Here is a 20,567-nt window from a genome sequence, read left to right on the forward strand (position 1 = left end):
GAGAGGGCTCCCTCTTCTTGTCCAAGGGAGACTTTTTATTGCTATTTCAGTTTAATGCCTCTCAGTTATCTCCTCTTTGGCTTATGGATAGGCCTCTTTTATTCAGTAAATATGTATTTGGAAGAACAAAGTGACAGGATGGATGTAATCACTGTCCTCATGGTGCTTACAGTATATTAGAATTGCTCAGTGTACCTCATCCTTACAAAATTCTACTTTGTTCTGTATCTCCTTCTGGTTACTACTTGCAAGTATGATTAGTTAATTTACTGTCCCTCTCCCTCATTCATCTTGGCTTTTTCCACTCCAGGGTTCTAAGCTCTGTTGGCAGTGGTCACCAGTGACCTCCTAGTTTCAGAGTTCCAGTGGACCTTCGATTCACACAGTGATTTTTTAAATTCTTGAAAATATTAAAGGGTTTACTTTTTTATTTTAAATGTTCATGTTGTTTGCTATTTTTTAGCAAATAACTTTGCTATTTTTCTGAGCGTATATGACTGTCAGGAAAAGTTAGGGAGATGGTGCTAAGGTGGGCTGCAAGTTATGGTGGGTGTTGTGTAGCTTGTTTACGTAAATGAGAGTTCTGTCTCCTCCATCCTTGACGTTGGGCTACTGTTTTGCTAGTATAGGATATGAAGGCAAGAGTTACTCACTGGTTTGATTTGTAGGCTCTGTACCCTAGGAAATAAGCAACTGGGGCTCACTGTGTTGGATCTCATTGGTCTGTAAAACCTTTTCAAGTTTTATTTCTGATTCTTAAAATGGGGATTATGCCAAACTCTATAGAGTGTTGAGTATTACAGTGAGTAATTTAAATAAAACATTTAGCTTGTTGTTCAGCATGTAATAAATTTAAATAAAAAGTTGCTGTCACTATATAAACATTACAGTTGAGCCATATTACCTTTTATGGGGAATAGTAATTGGTTTTTTTCCCCCTCACTGTTGTTTATGTTTCTGTGGACCCACCACTGATTATACTTTATCATATATACAAATTCACTTCTTAAGATGGTCAAAAACATTTTCTTGGAGGCATCTCTTTGGTGTCTCTCTGTTTTCCTGCTCTGATTAGATTTGATTGCTCTGTAGGCGTCCTGTAGTCAAGATGTCATCTTGATAATTTTTCAGTCATCTGAGGGAGCCACCTCTCCTGTCTCCTGTGTTAGACCTCCTTCTTATCCCCTAGTCTTTGGCAATCACTGATCTACTTTCTCTAGTTTTGTCTTTTCTAAAATGTCATAAAAATGGAATCATACAGTATGTAGCTTTTTAAATCTGGCTGCTTTTGTTTAGTATAATGTATTTGAGATTCATTCATGTTCAACAGTTGGTTTCTTTTTATTGCTAATTAATAGCTGTATAGATATGCTACATGTGCTCACTCTTTGAACACATTTGGCATATTTCCAGTTTGGGGGACCTTGAATAAAGGTGCTGTGACTTTTCAGATTATTTTTGAGAAAAGTGGCCTGTGGCCATCCCGAACTACAAGGGAGGCTGAGAAATTGAATATTTAGCTTTCACCCTCTTTGCAAGAGGACTGCGAGAGAAAAAATATGTTGTAAAGGGATTTTGGTAGGTAATTCATGGTGTCAGTTGCAAATGGCCTTTTCTTGGTATGCTGTTTCAGAGGTTTTGTTTGTTCCAGGAGCTTCCTGAGTATGAGGTCCGCAACCTGTTTCTGTCTTCACATTGATTGGAATCTTTGCTGAATATAGGATTCTAGGTTGGAAATTATGCTCTTAAGGCATTGTTGCACTGTTTTTTAAATTGAGGTAAAGTATACAGAATTTACCATTTTAACCATTTTTTAAGTGTACTTTTGTATACTTTATGTTAAGTACAGTCACATGGTATTGTGGCCATCCATCTTCAGAACTTTTTACATTCTTCCTCAACAAAAATTCCATACCCATTAAACAATAGCTCCCCATTTCCCCAAGCTCCCAACCTCTGGTAACTATTATTCAACTTTGAGTATGAATTGGACTACTCCAAGTAACTCATATAAGTAGTCATAGGATATTTGTCCTTTTGTGGCTGGCTAATTTTGCATAGCATAATGTCCTCAAGGTTCATTCATGTTTGTTGCATGTGTCAGAAATTCCTTTTTAAGGCCGAATAATATTCCATTTTATATTTATACTCTTTATGTGCTTAACCTTTTATCTGTAGATAGAAACCTGGGTTGCTTCCACTTCTGAGCTGTTGTTAGCTGTTTTTAGCTATGAACATGGGTGTACAGTTATCTCTTTGAGACCCTGCTTTTAATTTCTTTGGTTTCTACCCAGAAGTGGAATTATTGAATGGGATGGTAGTTGTACTTTATAGGAACACAATACTGTTTTCCATAGTGGCTGCACCATTTTATATTCTTACCAGTGGTATTCAGGATTCCAGTTTTTCTGCATCTTCTCTAAACTTATATTCTGTTAAATTTTTTTTTTTAAATCATAGTAGCCATGCTATTCAGTGTGAAGTGGTGTTTTGTTGTTGTAATTGTGTTTTGATGGCATATTGAATTATGTGCCTGGCACTTAGTTGCTATTGAGTAAGTGTTGAGTAAATAAAGGAAAATTACAGTTGTTTTTGTCTCATTGGAAGATTTGTTATTTATAAGTGGTTTTTGCCTTAAGGTATAGCTTGCTCCTAGACATCACATTTTGAATTAGATTATTGGCAGTAAAGTCTCTGCTGGACATAATATTGCCTTTGGGTTCAGATACCGACTGCAAATGGAAAGAGGCAGCTAAAACTACATATATAAATAGTAGTAACTATATACACTTGTCCCTTGGCATCTTGCACCTCCCTCAGATACCAGAATTTTGTGCATGCTTATCTCCCTTATAGAAATTGCATAATTGGGACTTCTCTGGTGGTTTAGTGTTTGACTGTATGCTTTCACTGCAGAGGACATGGGTTTGATCCCTGGTCAGGGAACTAAGATCCCCCATGCCAAAAAAAAATATGGCAAATAATATTTCTTGAATATAACCTACACGCGTCATGCTGTATACTTTAAGTCATCTCTGGGTTACTTATAATACCTAATACAATGTAAATGCTATGTAAATAGTTGCCATAGTGTGGCAAACTTGAAGTTTTGCTTTTTGGAACTTCCTGAAAAAAATGTTTTTCTAATATTTTCTATTTGTGGTTGGTTGAATCTGTGGATGCAGAGGGCCAACTATATAGTGGTAAACTAATTGCTGGTTAAAATTGAGATATTTTATATTTTTGTTTAGAATTGCTATAATCATCATTGAGAGTAGTATTTGTTGTACATGGCCTTTACTATGTTGAGGTATGTTCCTTCGTCTACTTTCTAGGGAGTTTTTATCTTTAACAAATGTTGCATTTTGTAAAAAGCTTTCTCTGAATCTATTGAGATGATCATATAGCTTTTATCTTTCAATTTGTTAATATAGGGTATCACATTGATTTGTTATGTTGAAGAATCCTTGCATCCCTGGGATAAAGCCCACTTGATCATGATCTATGACCTTTTTAATGTGTTATATTCTCTTTGCTAAAATTTTGTTGAGGATTTTTGCATCTATGTTCATCAGTGATATTGGCCTGTAATTTTCTTTTTTGTGGCATCTTTGTCTGGGTTTTAGTATCAGAGTGATGGTTGCTTCAGAGAATGAATTTGGGAGTTTTCCTCCTGCAATTTTCTGGAAGAATTTGAGCAGGATAGGTGTTAGCTGTTCTCTAAATTTTTGATAGAATTCGCCTGTGAAGCCATTGGCCCTGGGCTTTTGTTTGTTGGAAGACTTTTGATTACAGTTTTGATTTCCGTGCTTGTGATTGGTTTATTCATAAGTTCTGTTTCTTCCTGGTTCAGTTTTGAAAGATTATACTTTTCTAAGAATTTGTCTAAAGAGATGAACCTGGAGCCTATTACATAGAGTGAAGTAAGTCAGAAAGAAAAACATATATGTATATTAATGCATATATATGGAATCTAGAAAGGTGATACTGGTGCTCCTATTTGCAGGGCAGCAGTGGAGATGCAGACATAGAGAACAGACTTACAGATATGGAGGTGGGGGAGGGGAGGAGAGAAAGGAGAGGATGGGATGAATGGAGAGAGTAGCATGGAAACATATACACTATCATGTAAAACAGATAGCCAGTAGGAATTTGCTGTATGACTCAGGGAGCTCAAACCAGTATTTTATAACAACCCAGAGGGGTGCGATTGGATAGGAGGTGGGAGGGAGTTTCAAGAGGGAGGGCACATATGTATACCTTTGGCCGATTGATGTTGATGTATGGCAGAACCAACGCAATACTGTAAATCAGTTATCTCCCAATTAAAAATAAGTTAATTTTTTAAATTGCTATAATCGTAAACCCTAGACATTTAGACTGCCTTAGTAAAATTGGCTTGAAAGCTATCAGGGGAATCTAAAATCCTTAGTGGGTAGTTTCTTGAGAATTTCCTTTCTAGAGAATCTTTGTTTTATCTCATATTTCTTCCATATCCCTGAATTTTATCCTTGCTGTTTTTTTGTAATCTGGAAGTTTTGCTTACCATGTCTGATTTCTTGCAGATTTTCTATTTTGTGCATACGTTATTTTGTATATACTGTATATGATGACTTCGGTGAGCAGTGACCGGTCTAGAGGTGCTCGGGAAAAACCACAGATTTCAGCGACACAGGCAACACAACTACAGAAACAAGTGGTACAGGTAAGTTTTTGTGGAACTCTTGTTTTCTTTGTTTAAAATTACAGAAATTAAGGGGCATATATGCGTTCATGTTCTCCTTTGTAGGAAACCCAGGATTTTGAAACTTGTTTTTAAAAAGATAGTTTAGGGATTTCTCTGGTGGTCCAGTGGTTAAGGATCCACTGCCAAAGCAGGGAACACAGGTTCAATCCCTGGTCTGGGAAGGTTCTACATGCCATGGAGCAACTAACCCTGTATGCCACAAGTACTGAGGCCCACATACCTTAGAGGCTCCACAGTAAGAGAAGTCACCACAATGAGAGAAGTCACCACAATGAGAGAAGTCACCACAATGAGAGAAGTCACCACAATGAAAGCCTACCCACCACAACTAGGCAGTAGCCCCACTCGCCACAGTTAGAGAAAACCTTCACCAACAACCGAGACTGAGTGCAGCCAAAAGTAAAATAATTTTTTTTTTAAAGAAAAAGATAGATTGAATTTTTTAAACAAGTAAATAGTCTGTAATAGGAAAGAGGAAGTACAGATTCAGGTAAAGTTGTTCCTTAACCGTTTAATCCTGAACTTTTTCCTGCTACTTTATTAGCACCTAGGCCATCTCCTTTTTGTTATTAATCTAGGTGTGTCCCTGGAATGTAATATGAAAATCTCAAGTGGAAAACAATGGAAAACAATACTCTGAAGTAGAGAGAAATCTGATTACAAGAGATTTTTTAAACTGCTGTCTTTTCTGGGACTTCCCCGGGTGGTTTAGGAGTTGGGACTCCATGCTTCCACTGCACAGGCATGAGTATGATACCTGGTTGGGGAGCTGAGATCCCACATAATGTGCAGTGTGGCCAAAAAAAAAAAGTGAGTTGTTGGGAATGGAAACTGTCTCCATCTCCCACCCAAATAAAATTTTTGGAAAGCCACCCATTGAGCTTTGAAAAGGATTTCTAGACCCTTAGATTTCTGATTTCCAGAGAATCAAAGTCTACAGAATGGAGGAAGGTGGACTGCCAAGTATTGTCTCTACTAGCTTTTCCATTGGCCCTTTAAGTGTGGCTCATTTTATAGAAGAAAAAAGCTGCCCACTGAACTTTGAGAAGGATTCCTAGACACTTAGATTTCTGACTTTCCTTATAAAAAAACATTCGGTGAGAATTTCTCAAAACAGTAAAATCCTTAACCCTATTCTGGAAAGTGTTTCTTAAGGGAGCAACCTGAAATTGGGGGTAGAACGTGTGTCCCTCATTCGAAGATACTTCCTGCCCAATCTAAATGTCTAATGGTAGAGGCGCACTGAGACACCCTATTGAGGCGGCAGGGTGTAAGAACATGAACTCTTTTGAATCTGAGTAAACCTGGGTTTGGGACCTAAGTTTGCTGCTTTACCATTGAGATGTTATTACTTAAGTCTTTTTGAAGCTCAGTTTAAAAGAAAAATTGCGAACTCTGTGTGACCCCATAGACGGCAGCCCGTCAGGCTCCCCTGTCCCTGGGATTCTCCAGGTAATTTTTAGATGGTGGAAGATCTCTCTGAGGAGTGAGTATCGATCAACAAAACCTGGAGAAACAAAAGAAACTCATGAAGACTTCCTAGAGAAGTCACATCTTCAGGTTCAAATTGCCTTAATATTTGGTTCAAGAATATTAGACTATGTCTTCAATTTATGTGAAGGTAAATTTGACTTCCTTGAACGGCTCTCAGACAGTTTGCTGCTGAATATCATTTCTTACCTGGATCTTGAAGACATTGCCAGGCTTTCTCAAACATCACGCAGATTTGCAAAGGGGAGGAGCCAAGATGGCAGAGGAGTAGCACGGGGAGAACACTTTCTCCCCCACAAATTCATCAAAAGAGCATTTAAACATCGAGTAAATTCCACAAAACAACTTCTGAATGCCGGCAGAGGACATCAGGCACCCAGAAAAGCAATCCAACTCTTCGAAAGGAGCGCGACTGAACAAAGAGAAGAAATACAGCTCCACCCATCAGAACACCGACACAAGCTTCCCTAACCAGGAAACCTTGACAAGCCACCTGTACAAACCCACACACAGCGAGGAAAAGCCACAATAAAGAGAACTCCACAAACTGCCAGAATACAGAAAGGACACCCCAAACTCAGCAATTTAAACAAGATGAAGAGACAGAGGAATAGCCAGCAGATAAAGGAACAGGATAAATGCCCACCAAACCAAACAAAAGAGGAAGAGATAGGGAATCTACCTGATAAAGAATTCTGAATAATGATAGTGAAATTGATCCAAAATCTTGAAATTAAAATGGAATCACAGATAAATAGCTTGGAGACAAGGATTGAGAAGATGCAAGAAAGGTTTAACAAGGACCTAGAAGAAATAAAAAGAGTCAATATATAATGAATAATGCAATAAATGACATTAAAAACACTCTGGAGGCAACAAATAGTAGAATAACAGAGGCAGAAGATAGGATTAGTGAATTAGAAGATAGAATGGTAGAAATAAATGAATCAGAGAGAATAAAAGAAAAACGAATTAAAAGAAATGAGGACAATCTCAGAGACCTCCAGGACAATATTAAACGCTACAACATTGAATCATAGGGGTTCCAGAAGAAGAAGACAAAAAGAAAGACCATGAGAAAATACTTGAGGAGATAATAGTTGAAAACTTCCCTAAACTGGGAAGGAAATAATCACCCAAGTCCAAGAAACCCAGAGAATCCCAAACAGGATAAACCCAAGGCTAAACACCCCAAGACACATATTAATCAAATTAACAAAGATCAAACACAAAGAACAAATATTAAAAGCAGCAAGGGAAAAACAACAAATAACACACAAGGGAATTCCCATAAGGATAACAGCTGATCTTTTAATAGAAACTCTTCAAGCCAGGAGGGAATGGCAAGACATACTTAAAATGATGAAAGAAAATAACCTACAGCCCAGATTATTGTACCCAGCAAGGATTTCATTCAAGTATGAAGGAGAAATCAAAAGCTTCTCAGACAAGCAAAAGCTGAGAGAATTCTGCACCACCAAACCAGCTCTCCAACAAATACTAAAGGATATTCTCTAGACAGGAAACACAAAAATGGTGTATAAATTCGAACCCCAAACAATAAAGTAAATGGCAACGGGATCATACTTAATCAGTAATTACCTTAAACGTAAAGGGGTTGAATGCCCCAACCAAAAGACAAAGACTGGCTGAATGGATACAAAAACAAGACCCTTACATATGTTGTCTACAGGAGACCCACCTCAAAACAGGGGACACATACAGACTGAAAGTGAAGGGCTGGAAAAAGATTTTCCATGCAAATAGGGACCAAAAGAAAGCAGGAGTAGCAATACTCATATCAGATAAAATAGACTTTAAAACAAAGGCTGTGAAAAGAGACAAAGAAGGTCACTACATAATGATCAAAGGATCAATCCAAGAAGAAGATATAACAATTATAAATATATATGCACCCAACACGGGAGCACCGCAGTATGTAAGACAAATGCTAACAAGTATGAAAGGAGAAATTAACAATAACACAATAATAGTGGGAGACTTTAATACCCCACTCACACCTATGGATAGATCAACTAAACAGAAAATTAACAAGGAAACACAAACTTTAAATGATACAATAGACCAGTTAGACCTAATTGACATCTATAGGACATTTCATCCCAAAACAATGAATTTCACCTTTTTTTCAAGCGCACATGGAACCTTCTCCAGGATAGATCACATCCTGGGCCATAAAGCTAGCCTTGGTAAATTCAAAAAAATAGAAATCATTCCAAGCATCTTTTCTGACCACAATGCAGTAAGATTAGATCTCAATTACAGGAGAAAAACTATTAAAAATTCCAACATATGGAGGATGAACAACACCCTGCTGAATAACCAACAAATCACAGAAGAAATCAAAAAAGAAATCAAAATTTGCATAGAAACGAATGAAAATGAAAACACAACAACCCAAAACCTGTGGGACACAGTAAAAGCAGTCCTAAGGGGAAAGTTCATAGCAATACAGGCACACCTCAAGAAACAAGAAAAAAGTCAAATAAATAACCTAACTCTACACCTAAAGCAACTAGAAAAGGAAGAAATGAAGAACCCCAGGGTTAGTAGAAGGAAAGAAATCTTAAAAATTAGAGCAGAAATAAATGCAAAAGAAACAAAAGAGACCATAGCAAAAATCAACAAAGCCAAAAGCTGGTTCTTTGAAAGGATAAATAAAATTGATAAACCATTAGCCAGACTCATCAAGAAACAAAGGAGAAAAATCAAATCAATAAAATTAGAAACGAAAATGGAGAGATCACAACAGACAACACAGAAATACAAAGGATCATAAGAGACTATTATCAACAATTATATGCCAATAAAATGGACAACGAGGAAGAAATGGACAAATTCTTAGAAAAGTACAACTTTCCAAAACTCGACCAGGAAGAAATAGAAAACCTTAACAGACCCATCACAAGCACGGAAATTGAAACTGTAATCAAAAATCTTCCAGCAAACAAAAGCCCAGGTCCAGACGGCTTCATAGCTGAATTCTACCAAAAATTTAGAGAAGAGCTAACACCTATCCTGCTCAAACTCTTCCAGAAAATTGCAGAGGAAGGTAAACTTCCAAACTCATTCTATGAGGCCACCATCACCCTAATACCAAAACCTGACAAAGATCCCACAAAAAAAAGAAAACTACAGGCCAATATCACTGATGAATATAGATGCAAAAATCCTAAACAAAATTCTAGCAATCAGAATCCAACAACACATTAAAAGATCATACACCATGACCAAGTGGGCTTTATCCCAGGGATGCAAGGATTCTTCAATATCCATAAATCAATCAATGTAATACACCACATTAACAAATTGAAAACAAAAACCATATGATTATCTCAATAGATGCAGAGAAAGCCTTTGACAAAATTCAACACCCATTTATGATAAAAACTCTCCAGAAAGCAGGAATAGAAGGAACATACCTCAACATAATAAAAGCTATATATGATAAACCCACAGCAAACATTATTCTCAGTGGTGAAAAATTGAAAGCATTTCCTCTAAAGTCAGGAACAAGACAAGGGTGCCCACTTTCACCATTACTATTCAATATAGTTTTGGAAGTTTTGGCCACAGCAATCAGAGCAGAAAAAGAAATAAAAGGAATCCAAATTGGAAAAGAAGAAGTAAAATTCTCACTATTTGCAGATGACATGATCCTCTACATAGAAAACCCTAAAGACTCTGCCAGAAAATTACTAGAACTAATCAATGATTATAGTAAAGTTGCAGGATATAAAATCAACACACAGAAATCCCTTGCATTCCTATACACTAATAATGAGAAAACAGAAAGAGAAATTAAGGAAACAATTCCATTCACCATTGCAACGAAAAGAATAAAATACTTAGGAATATATCTACCTAAAGAAACTAAAGACCTATATATAGAAAACTATAAAACTCTGGTGAAAGAAATCAAAGAGGACACTAATAGATGGAGAAATATACCATGTTCATGGATTGGAAGAATCAATATAGTGAAAATGAGTGTACTACCCAAAGCAATTTATAGATTCAATGCAATCCCTATCAAGCCACCAACAGTATTCTTCACAGAGCTAGAACAAATAATTTCACAATTTGTATGGAAATACAAAAAACCTCGAATAGCCAAAGCGATCTTGAGAAGGAAAAGTGGAACTGGAGGAATCAACCTACCTGACTTCAGGCTCTACTACAAAGCCACAGTTATCAAGACAGTATGGTACTGGCACAAAGACAGAAATATAGATCAATGGAACAAAATAGAAAGCCCAGAGATAAATCCACGCACCTATGGACACCTTATCTTTGACAAAGGAGGCAAGAATATACAATGGATTAAAGACAATCTCTTTAACAAGTGGTGCTGGGAAATCTGGTCAACCACTTGTAAAAGAATGAAACTAGAACACTTTCTAACACCATATACAAAAATAAACTCAAAATGGATTAAAGATCTCAACGTAAGACCAGAAACTATAAAACTCCTAGAGGAGAACATAGGCAAAACACTCTCTGACATACATCACAGCAGGATCCTCTATGACCCACCTCCCAGAATATTGGAAATAAAAGCAAAAATAAACAAATGGGACCTAATTAAACTTAAAAGCTTCTGCACATCAAAGGAAACTATTAGCAAGGTGAAAAGACAGCCTTCAGAATGGGAGAAAATAATAGCAAATGAAGCAACCGACAAACAACTAATCTCAAAAACATACAAGCAACTCCTACAGCTCAACTCCAGAAAAATAAATGACCCAATCAAAAAATGGGCCAAAGATCTAAATAGACATTTCTCCAAAGAAGACATACAGATGGCTAACAAACACATGAAAAGATGCTCAACATCACTCATTATCAGAGAAATGCAAATCAAAACCACTATGAGATACCATTTCACACCAGTCAGAATGGCTGCGATCCAAAAGTCTACAAATAATAAATGCTGGAGAGGGTGTGGAGAAAAGGGAACCCTCTTACACTGTTGGTGGGAATGCAAACTAGTACAGCCACTATGGAGAACAGTGTGGAGATTCCTTAAAAAACTGGAAATAGAACTGCCTTATGATCCAGCAATCCCACTGCTGGGCATACACACTGAGGAAACCAGAAGGGAAAGAGACACGTGTACCCCAATGTTCATTGCAGCACTGTTTATAATAGCCAGGACATGGAAGCAACCTAGATGTCCATCAGCAGATGAATGGATAAGAAAGCTGTGGTACATATACACAATGGAGTATTACTCAGCCATTAAAAAGAATACATTTGAATCAGTTCTAATGAGGTGGATGAAACTGGAGCCTATTATACAGAGTGAAGTAAGCCAGAAGGAAAAACACCAATACAGTATACTAACGCATATATATGGAATTTAGAAAGATGGTAACAATAACCCTGTATACGAGACAGCAAAAGAGACACTGATGTATAGAACAGTCTTATGGACTCTGTGGGAGAGGGAGAGGGTGGGAAGATTTGGGAGAATGGCATTGAAACATGTGAAATGTCATGTATGAAACGAGATGCCAGTCCAGGTTCAATGCACGATGCTGGATGCTTGGGGCTGGTGCACTGGGACGACCCAGAGGGATGGTATGGGGAGGGAGGAGGGAGGAGGGTTCAGGATGGAAAAAATAAAAAATAAAAAAATAAAAAATAAATAAAAGAAAAATTGCTTGGAGAGTTAGAGAAACATTTTGAGAGTGGTACATATAATTTCTGAATATCCTTCTTCTGGATTTCTCCCAGATTTTAACATTTTTGCCATGTTTGCTAATTTATCCTGTTCTCTCTCCTTCTACAAAGGAGAACCTACACACAACTTTTCCTTCAAACTTTTTGAGAATAAATTGCAGATATGGTGCGTCTCTGCCCCTAAATATTGCAGTATGTAATTTTTAAAAAAGTGAAGTGAAGTCATTCAGTCTTGTCCGACTCTTTACGACCCCATGGACTGTAGCCCACGAGGCCCCTCCGTCCATGGAATTTTCCAGGCAAGAGTACTGGAGTGGGTTGCCATTTCCTTCTCCAGGGGATCTTCCTGACCCAGGGATCAAACCCGGGTCTCCTGCATTGCAGGCAGACACTTTACCATCTGAGCCACCAGGGAAGCCCTCGTTTTTTTTTTTTTTTTAAAAAAAACAAGGATCTTATTTTATGTAGACACAAAACAATTATCAAAAATCAGAAAATCAGCTCATCTAATGTAACCTGTACATTGTATTCATATTTCCCCAATTGTCCCAATAGTGTCCTTTTTAGCTAATTAAGTCCTTGATCATACATTGTATTTAGGTGTCAGTTCTCTTTAGTCTTTCTTTTTTGAAATATCATTTATTTATTTGGCTGCCATGGGTCTTAGTTGTGGTACATGAGATCTAGTTCCCCGACCAGGGCGTAGACCCAGCCGCCTGCATTGGGAGCACGGAGTCTTAGCCACTGGACCACCGGGGAAGTCCCTCTTTAGTCTCTTTTAATGTAGGACTTCCTCTGTTTCATGACACTGATGTATTTGAAGAATACGTGCCATTTATTTTATAGAATGTCTTCCAGTTTTAGTTTGTCTGATACTTTTTCATGATTAAAGGGAGTTTATGCATTTTTGGTAGAAGTACCACAGAAATGATGATCTGTACTTAATGTATCATATATGATGTATAGAATATAGGTTTGTCTTATAAACTGGTAATTTTGTCACTTGATTATCTACTATCATGTGAGGAGATAGAAAAACACTCTAGTTTTAAAAAATGTAAAATGGAGTGTGATAATGTTAAACTTAAAAAAATTATTTTATGAGGAAAAATGGGCTTATTTGGGAATAGTAGAGAATTGCAATTCAGAATAAGCAAGCCATTGCAGAAACCATAGTCAAGTCTCAGAAACAGAGGAACCTTATTTTATAGAGAAAAATGAGGAAGTTGGAAGGGGTTGTTGTGAACAAAAGTCCATTAGAGAAAAGTGAGGTATAGGGTAATAAGAGTTTCTAATTAACTGAGTTGCTGAAATAGTTGGTTTCTTATAGGGATGCAATGTACATCTTTTCCCATTGGGGCCTACCTGCCATGTTAGTTTTTCCTGTAATTGACCTTTAGTGGTACAGCCTGAGAGTTTCCCCTTCTGGTCTCCTGATTACATTTTAGTGAATTTTCCCTTTATTAATTTCACAATATTTACTTTACAGAATGCTTGGAAGGAATTAGAAATTATTTAAGTTCTATTCAGGAAGTGGTAGCTTTTACTATTATTGTGTATTCTACATATGTTATGAAGTGATTATAATAATAATTGAAATTTTAATGAAAAAGGCCTGGTTACTGAAGGAACCCAGTATTTTGCTTATAACGCAACTGTTAAAACATTTAAGCAAAAAGAATAGTTCTTAATTGTTGTTCAGTCGCTAAGTCATGCCCGACCGTTTACCACCCCATGGACTGCAGCACACCAGGCCTCCTTGTCCCTCACTATCTCACAGAGTTTGCTCAAGTTCATGTCCATTGAATCGGTGATGCCATCCAACCTTCTCATCCTCTGTTGCCCTCTTCTCCTTTTGCCTTCAGTCTTTCCCAGTATCAGAGTCTTTTCCAGTGGCCAAAGTATTGGAGCTTCAGCATCAGTCCTTCCAGTGAATATTCAGGGTTGATTTCCTTTAGGATTGACTGGTTTTATCTTGCTGTCCAAGGGATTCTCAAGAGTCTTTTCTAGCACCACAGTTTGAAAGTGTTAATTCTTTGGTGTTCAGCCTTCTTTATGGTCCAACTCTCACATCTGTACGTGACTACTGGAAAGACCATAGTTTTGAATATACAGACCTTGTTGGTAAAGTGATATCTTTGCTTTACATTGTCTAGGTTAGTCATAGCTTTCCTTCCAAGAAGCAAACATCTTCTAAGTAATTAATTATAACTAACAATACTTATCTTTAGATGGTAGGCATAAGGCTGTTTTATAAAACAAAATCTGACTTCATTGTATTTTCCAAATCAACTAGGTGACAGATCCAGCCCAAAACTTTTGGCTGCACTAGGAAAGCTGTGAACACATTGTTCATTGTGAAAGTAGCTTTAGCTCATTATGAGCCAAGTGAATGGAAGAGAAATCCAGAGGTAGAGAGTTAGTAATGCTGTTTTTCTTGGCAAGACTTTTATTTTTCCACTCAACAGTTGTGTGGTGGATGTCACTAATGTTTGTTGTAGGGGAGGGTGTGTAACCTTGTTAACTTACCCCTTGATTCTGCTTTTGCCCTCTGATTTCAGAAGCTGAACAGATCTCTTGACACATTCTAGAGCTCAGCCTGGCAACTTGCCTATCATACTCTTAATTTGGTGCTTTGGTTATTGACTAGGGTAGTCAGCAAAGGAAAAGAATATTTAAGGTTCTGATTTAAAATGCTTTATGTTTCATCAATATGCTGTGCTAGTGTTGCAATACTGGACTCCTGTTAAGTGCATCAGCTGTGTTGTGTCTAGATGGTCCATAATCTTAGGGATAAAATGATGATACCACTGAAGAGAAGTACAAAGAATATTTTAGTCATAGTATTTAAGCTGAAAAAGCTGAGTCTGAATAAATTAGTGATTAGTATTTACCTTACATATGGTACTGAAGAATGATTTTATGGTTAGAAATGTATGGATGCAAAAATATCAAAATGAAAATAAGGAAATATATAGAAGCCCTAGACTATTGCCTGCAGCAAAATGCTGTTGGCAGTAACTTTTCTGCTTATAGTCTTTAGTGAAAGTTCATCAACTTGAGTTTTTCTTACTAATATTTTATAAGATATTTTAATAGAGTTAGAGGAGCGTTCTTTGTAACTTGTGTATATTAAGGAAGCACAGACAATTCTCTAGCAATTTTTAAGTTTAAATATTGCTGCCTTTAGAGGTATTATTGTGGCTATTTCCCTCCCTGCCCTATTTTAATTGATCCCACATCCCTTTTCAGAAAGATACTATAGCCAGAGTCCCTGTCCTTGGTGTATCATATACTCTGTAAAATTGTTGTATGCCGTATTTTCTCTGTGAAATGTCTTGAACTAGGCATATTCTGCTAATGAACATCATACAGTGAGTGAATTTTTCCAACTGGTCTGTGGTTCACTCTCTTGAATATTTCCCCCCATTTATTGTGTGTGTGTGTGTGTTTATTTTTTAATTGAAGTCTAGTTGATGTACAACATTGTTTCAAGTATACAGCGGAGTGACTCAGTTATATGTATGTATTTCAGATTATTTACCGTTATAGTTATTAAAAGATACTGAATACAGATCCCTTTGTTATTTAGTAATTCCTTGTACCTTAACTATATTTTGTATAGTAGTTTGTATCATTAATCCCATACTCCTAATCTATCCTGCCTCCACGTCCTTTCCCCTTTTTAACGGTCACTTTTGTTTTCTATGTCTGTGGGTCTTGTTTCTGTTTTGTATATACGTTCATTGGTATTATTTATTAGATTTCATATATAAGTGATATTGAATAGTACTTGTCTTTCTCTGTCTGATTTCATTTATATTTTTAATTTTAGCTCCTGTTTAACATCTGTTTTTCCCCCTTCTTTTCCTTGGTCTTTTATTTTTTACCTTCTTCCAGGCCTTCTTTTCTGGTCTGCTGAAATTCCCCCCTGCTAATATTTTATTATGAAAATGTTCAAATATAAAGAGAAGGTGAAAGACTTGTACAGCCAACACCCATAAGTTCACAATTACCTTTAAAAAAATCGTTTATGTATTTATTTGTCTACCCTGGGTCTTCGTTGGTGTTCTGGGCTTTCTCTAGTTAGAGAGAGCTGGGAGCTACTCTCTAGTCGTGGTGTGCAGGCTTCTCATGGTGGTGGCTTCTCACTGTTGCAGAGCACAGGCTCTAGGGAGTGCAGGCTCCATAGTTGTGGTGCATGGGTTTAGTTGCCTTGCGACATGTGGAATCTTCCTGGATCAGGAATCAAACCGGTGTTGCCTGCATTGGCAGGTGGATCTAACCACACACCACCCAGACAGCCCCCTCACAATTACCTTTTTGCTCTATTTGTTTTTATCACATTAGACTAGCTATCCATCATGTTATCTTATTTTTTTATGCATTTCAAATACATTTATATGATATACCCCTGGACACACTTGCTTATGTGTCATAAACTAGAGCTTAATATTTGTCTAGGTTTCTCTTTTTTTTTTTTTTTAGGTGAAATTTACATACAGGTGCATTTAAATGTATCAGATCACTTAAATATATTTTAAAATATATTTTTTGTATACATTTTGAGTAACCCAGTCTCCTATCAAGATACAGAACATCACCTTCATCCCAGAAAGTTGTGCTCATTTTATTTTCTTGGTATAGACACCTGCTTTAGGGTTCTGGTGATTTTATGTACTATTGACTGCTTTCCACTTTGCCCTCCATTCTCGTTTCTCTCATTCTGTGTGCCTCTTTTCACTGGATTCTCACAGGTTTCTTAGGACGAATGTAGGCAGAGTTCTCCCAGATCTTGCACTTGTTGTGGTCACTTTTCTCAGACTGCAAGTACAAAGTGATAAAAGAAACATCTTTTACATCCCTTCCTTCTCTTGGCCACACTAGCCTGGACTCTCATGACTGCTTTCTTAGACTGTTCAAATAGCTTCTTCCCTAGTTGGGAGGCAGCATGATTTTTAACACTGGATACCCCACACCTCTGGTAGTTAGGAGGCCTGTGCCAGTAACACCCAGCATAAAGCATGAGTAAATTACATAGGGGTGCAGTATGGAGTTGAACTGGATTACTACCTCTGAGATCTTCCTAGCCATAAAACAGAAGATGTACTTTGTGATTTATTAATTTTTATAATAGAAACTTTTGGATCTTATAGGAAGATAATTCTTCATTGATGAACAGTTTCATGATGGTTATTTACCAAACTACTCTAGGGCCTACCAAACTACTGTAGGCCCTATACTGTATAATACTTGTACTATGTTTTTCTCAAGTTTGGGCATTTTCCTGAGAGAGAGAGATTGAGTGAGTGTATGTGTGTGCATGTGTGTGTTGGCATTTTAGCCATAAGAATTTAGTTCATGCATATATTCTACTTTCCTCACTTAATTGTTGAAAGACTTTGTCTGTTTAGACCCTCCAGTACAAATGGCTGGAACAAACATCCTTATTTTGTTCTTGATGTTAGGAGGAAAGCTTTCAGTTGTCTTTCACCAGTAAGAAGATTGTTAAAGTTGTTGGTTTAAGTTAAAGTTGTTATTAAGTTGAGGAAGTTCCCTTCTATTTCTGATTTGTTGGAGTTTGTTCATCTTAAAGGGGTTCAGTTCAGTTCAGTTCATTTCAGTCACTCAGTCGTGTTTGACTCTTTGCGACCCCATGAACCACAGCATGCCAGGCTTCCCTGTCCATCACCAACTCCTGGAGCCTACCCAAACTGGTGTCCATTGAGTCGGTGTTGCCGTCCAACCATCTCATCCTCTGTTATCCCCTTCTCCTCCTGCGCTCAATCTTTCCCAGCATCAGGGTCTTTTCAAATGAATCAGCTCTTCACAGCAGGTGGCCAAAGTATTGGAGTTTCAGCTTCAACATCAGTCCTTCCAATGAACACCCAGGACTGATCTCCTTTAGGATGGACTGGTTGGATGTCCTTGCAGTCCAAGGGACTCTCAAGAGTATTCTCCAACACCACAGTTCAAAAGCATCAGTTCTTCTGCGCTCAGCTTTCTTTATAATCCAGCTCTCACATCCATACATGACTACTGGAAAAACCATAGCTTTGACTAGATGGACCTTTGTTGGCAAAGTAATGTCTCTGCTTTTTAATGTGCTGTCTTGGTTGGTCATAACTTTCCTTCCAAGGAGTAAGTGTCTTTTAATTTCATGGCTGCAGTCACCATCTGCAGTGATCTTTGGAGCCCATAAAAATAAAGTCAGCCACTGTTTCCCCATTTATCTGCCATGAAGTGACGGGACTGGATGCCATGATCTTAGTTTTCTGAGTGTTGAGCTTTAAGCCTGAAGGGGTGCTGGATCTTATTAAATTCTTTTTCTGTGTCTACTGAAATAATCATGTTTTGTCTGTTATTCTCTTAATATGATATATTACGTTAAGATGTTAAACAACCTTGCATTCTTGAGGTAAACTTAACTTGGTCACAGTATATATTCTTTTTTGTGTGTTGCTGGTATGCTAGGGTTTGCTGTGATTTTGTGGGGGGATATTTTTCTGTAGTTTTGTTTTCTTGTGATGTCTTTGCTTTTGATATCAGGGTAATACTGGCCTTATAGAATGCATTAGGATGGTTCCCTTCTCTGTGTTTTGGAAAAGTTTGTGAAAATTGATGATTGGTGTTCATTCATTGTTTGATAGGATTTACCAGTGAAGTCATCTGGGCCTGAGTTTCTCTGTGGGAGCTTCTTTTTGACTAATTCAATCACTGTTACAGATTTTCAGTCTTTCTTAAGTCAGTTTCAGGAGTTTGTGTCTTTTTAGGAATTTGCCTTTTAGACAGAATTGTTGACTTCTGTCTAGGTTATTCAGCTAGATGGCATAAACTTGGACATGGTTATTTTCTTATAATCCTTTTAATTCTTCTGAAGTTTGTAGTGATGTTTCTCATTTCATTCCTAATTTTAATATTTGAGACTTCTGTCTTTTTTCTTGGTTGTTCTAGCTAAGAGGTTTATAATTTTAAGATTTGAAAAAAAAAAGTTGGAAAATGATAGAGGTCTCTACATTTACCCAGCTTCCCTTAATCCTAGCATTTTATATTAAGTATTGGCAAAGTTTTTCCAGAAAGGGCCAGATGACAAATACTTTCTGGTCTACAGGCCACACACAGTCTCTGTTGCATGTTCTTTCTTTGGTTTTGTTGTATTACAACATTTTTAAAATGCTAAAAACCTTTCTTAGCTGGCACACCATACAAAATCAGATCTTAGACTATAGTTTACTGATTTCTGTCCTACGTAATTATTTGTCAAGAGGAAGATAACATTGGCACAATATTATTAAATAAATACAGACTTTATTTGGACTTCTCTATAGTTTTTCCACTAAGGTCTCTTTTCTGTTCCAGGATCCGATCCAATTTGTTGTCATGTCTCCTTAGTCTCTTCTGATCTGCAGCAGTTTTTCATGACCGTTTACGCATTTGAAGAGTATATTGATACATTTTTAAAATAATTACTTGGTTACCTATCCTCCAAAAGTGAATACTTAATATTAAAAATATTATGAACTTATGAGTTTTACCATTTAAAGGGTTTTAGTTATTCCTAGTTGTTTTTTTCCCTTAAAGTTGAAATTATCCCATCTTTATCCAGGTCTCTTGAAATTGGATCCTGAGGACTTTTTGACTTGGTTTTAGTAATCTTTGATAGTTTCTTCATAAACTGGCATACAAATTACTCCAGACTTCTCTTGTATAATTTCTGCTGCATACCTTGATCAGACATTGCACTAGGGTATCCTGGCGTCTTTTAGTGGAAATCGCACTTAGAGACCTCCATCCGGTAACGGATTTGGGTTTGTCATTGTTTATAGGTCTCTCCAGTGGACAGATTGAAAAGTGAAAATGCCTCATGAGTTAATAATGCTGATAGCTCAAATTCAGGACTACAGAATTTTCATTTTCATTTTTTATATAACATTTTCATTACTTCTACACTGAGAATCCTGGTTTCTTCAGAACCCAGGGGTTGGCGTAATTTGAATATCCCCAAATTACTCGTTTGCTTTATCTCACATTATGTGTATGCTGCTGCTGCTGCTAAGTTGCCTCAGTCGTGTCCGACTCTGTGCGACCCCATAGACGTCAGCCCACCAGGCTCCCCTGTCCCTGGGATTCTCCAGGCAAGAACACTGGAGTGGGTTGCCATTTCCTTCTCCAATGCATGAAAGTGAAAAGTGAAAGTGAAGTCGCTCAGTCAGGTCCGACTCTTAGCCACCCCATGGACTGCAGCCCACCAGGCTCCTCCATCCATGGGATTTTCCAGGCAAGAGTACTGGAGTGGGGTGCCATTGCCTTCTCCGATTATGTGTATATACAGCCTTTAAAACAGCCTTTAAAATAACACTGCTAAAACTACTACCATGTCTTCCCCATTTTACACCATCTCTCCTGTGCCCAGTGCTATTTTTATTTATACACAGTTTTCAACTTAGGGAACTTGTCCTTTTTCATTCCAGGGGCCTCCATAAACATTACCTTGTTTTTATGTAATATCTTGGTCACTGGCATCAGATTTCAACATACTGAATATAAATGTTTACATTCTTTGCTGGAGCAACAATGTGTGTATCAGTTCTGATTCTGTAAAAAAATTTTTTTGAATTTAGAA

The 20,567-nt window shown here is 37.3% G+C and overlaps 1 protein-coding gene across 1 annotated transcript in view; it reads left to right on the forward strand.

The window, feature by feature from the left end:
- The window catches only part of UBAP2 (ubiquitin associated protein 2), a 118,948-nt gene that overhangs the window by 26,768 nt on the left and 71,613 nt on the right, over positions 1-20,567 (forward strand). The window contains 1 exon segment of the mRNA XM_070375460.1: positions 4,566-4,705. Coding sequence (XP_070231561.1) covers positions 4,607-4,705 — 99 coding nt within the window. The 5' untranslated portion in view covers positions 4,566-4,606.

The sequence above is a fragment of the Bos mutus genome, chromosome 8 (assembly GCF_027580195.1).
Source record: "Bos mutus isolate GX-2022 chromosome 8, NWIPB_WYAK_1.1, whole genome shotgun sequence".
Classification (NCBI taxonomy): domain Eukaryota; kingdom Metazoa; phylum Chordata; class Mammalia; order Artiodactyla; family Bovidae; genus Bos; species Bos mutus.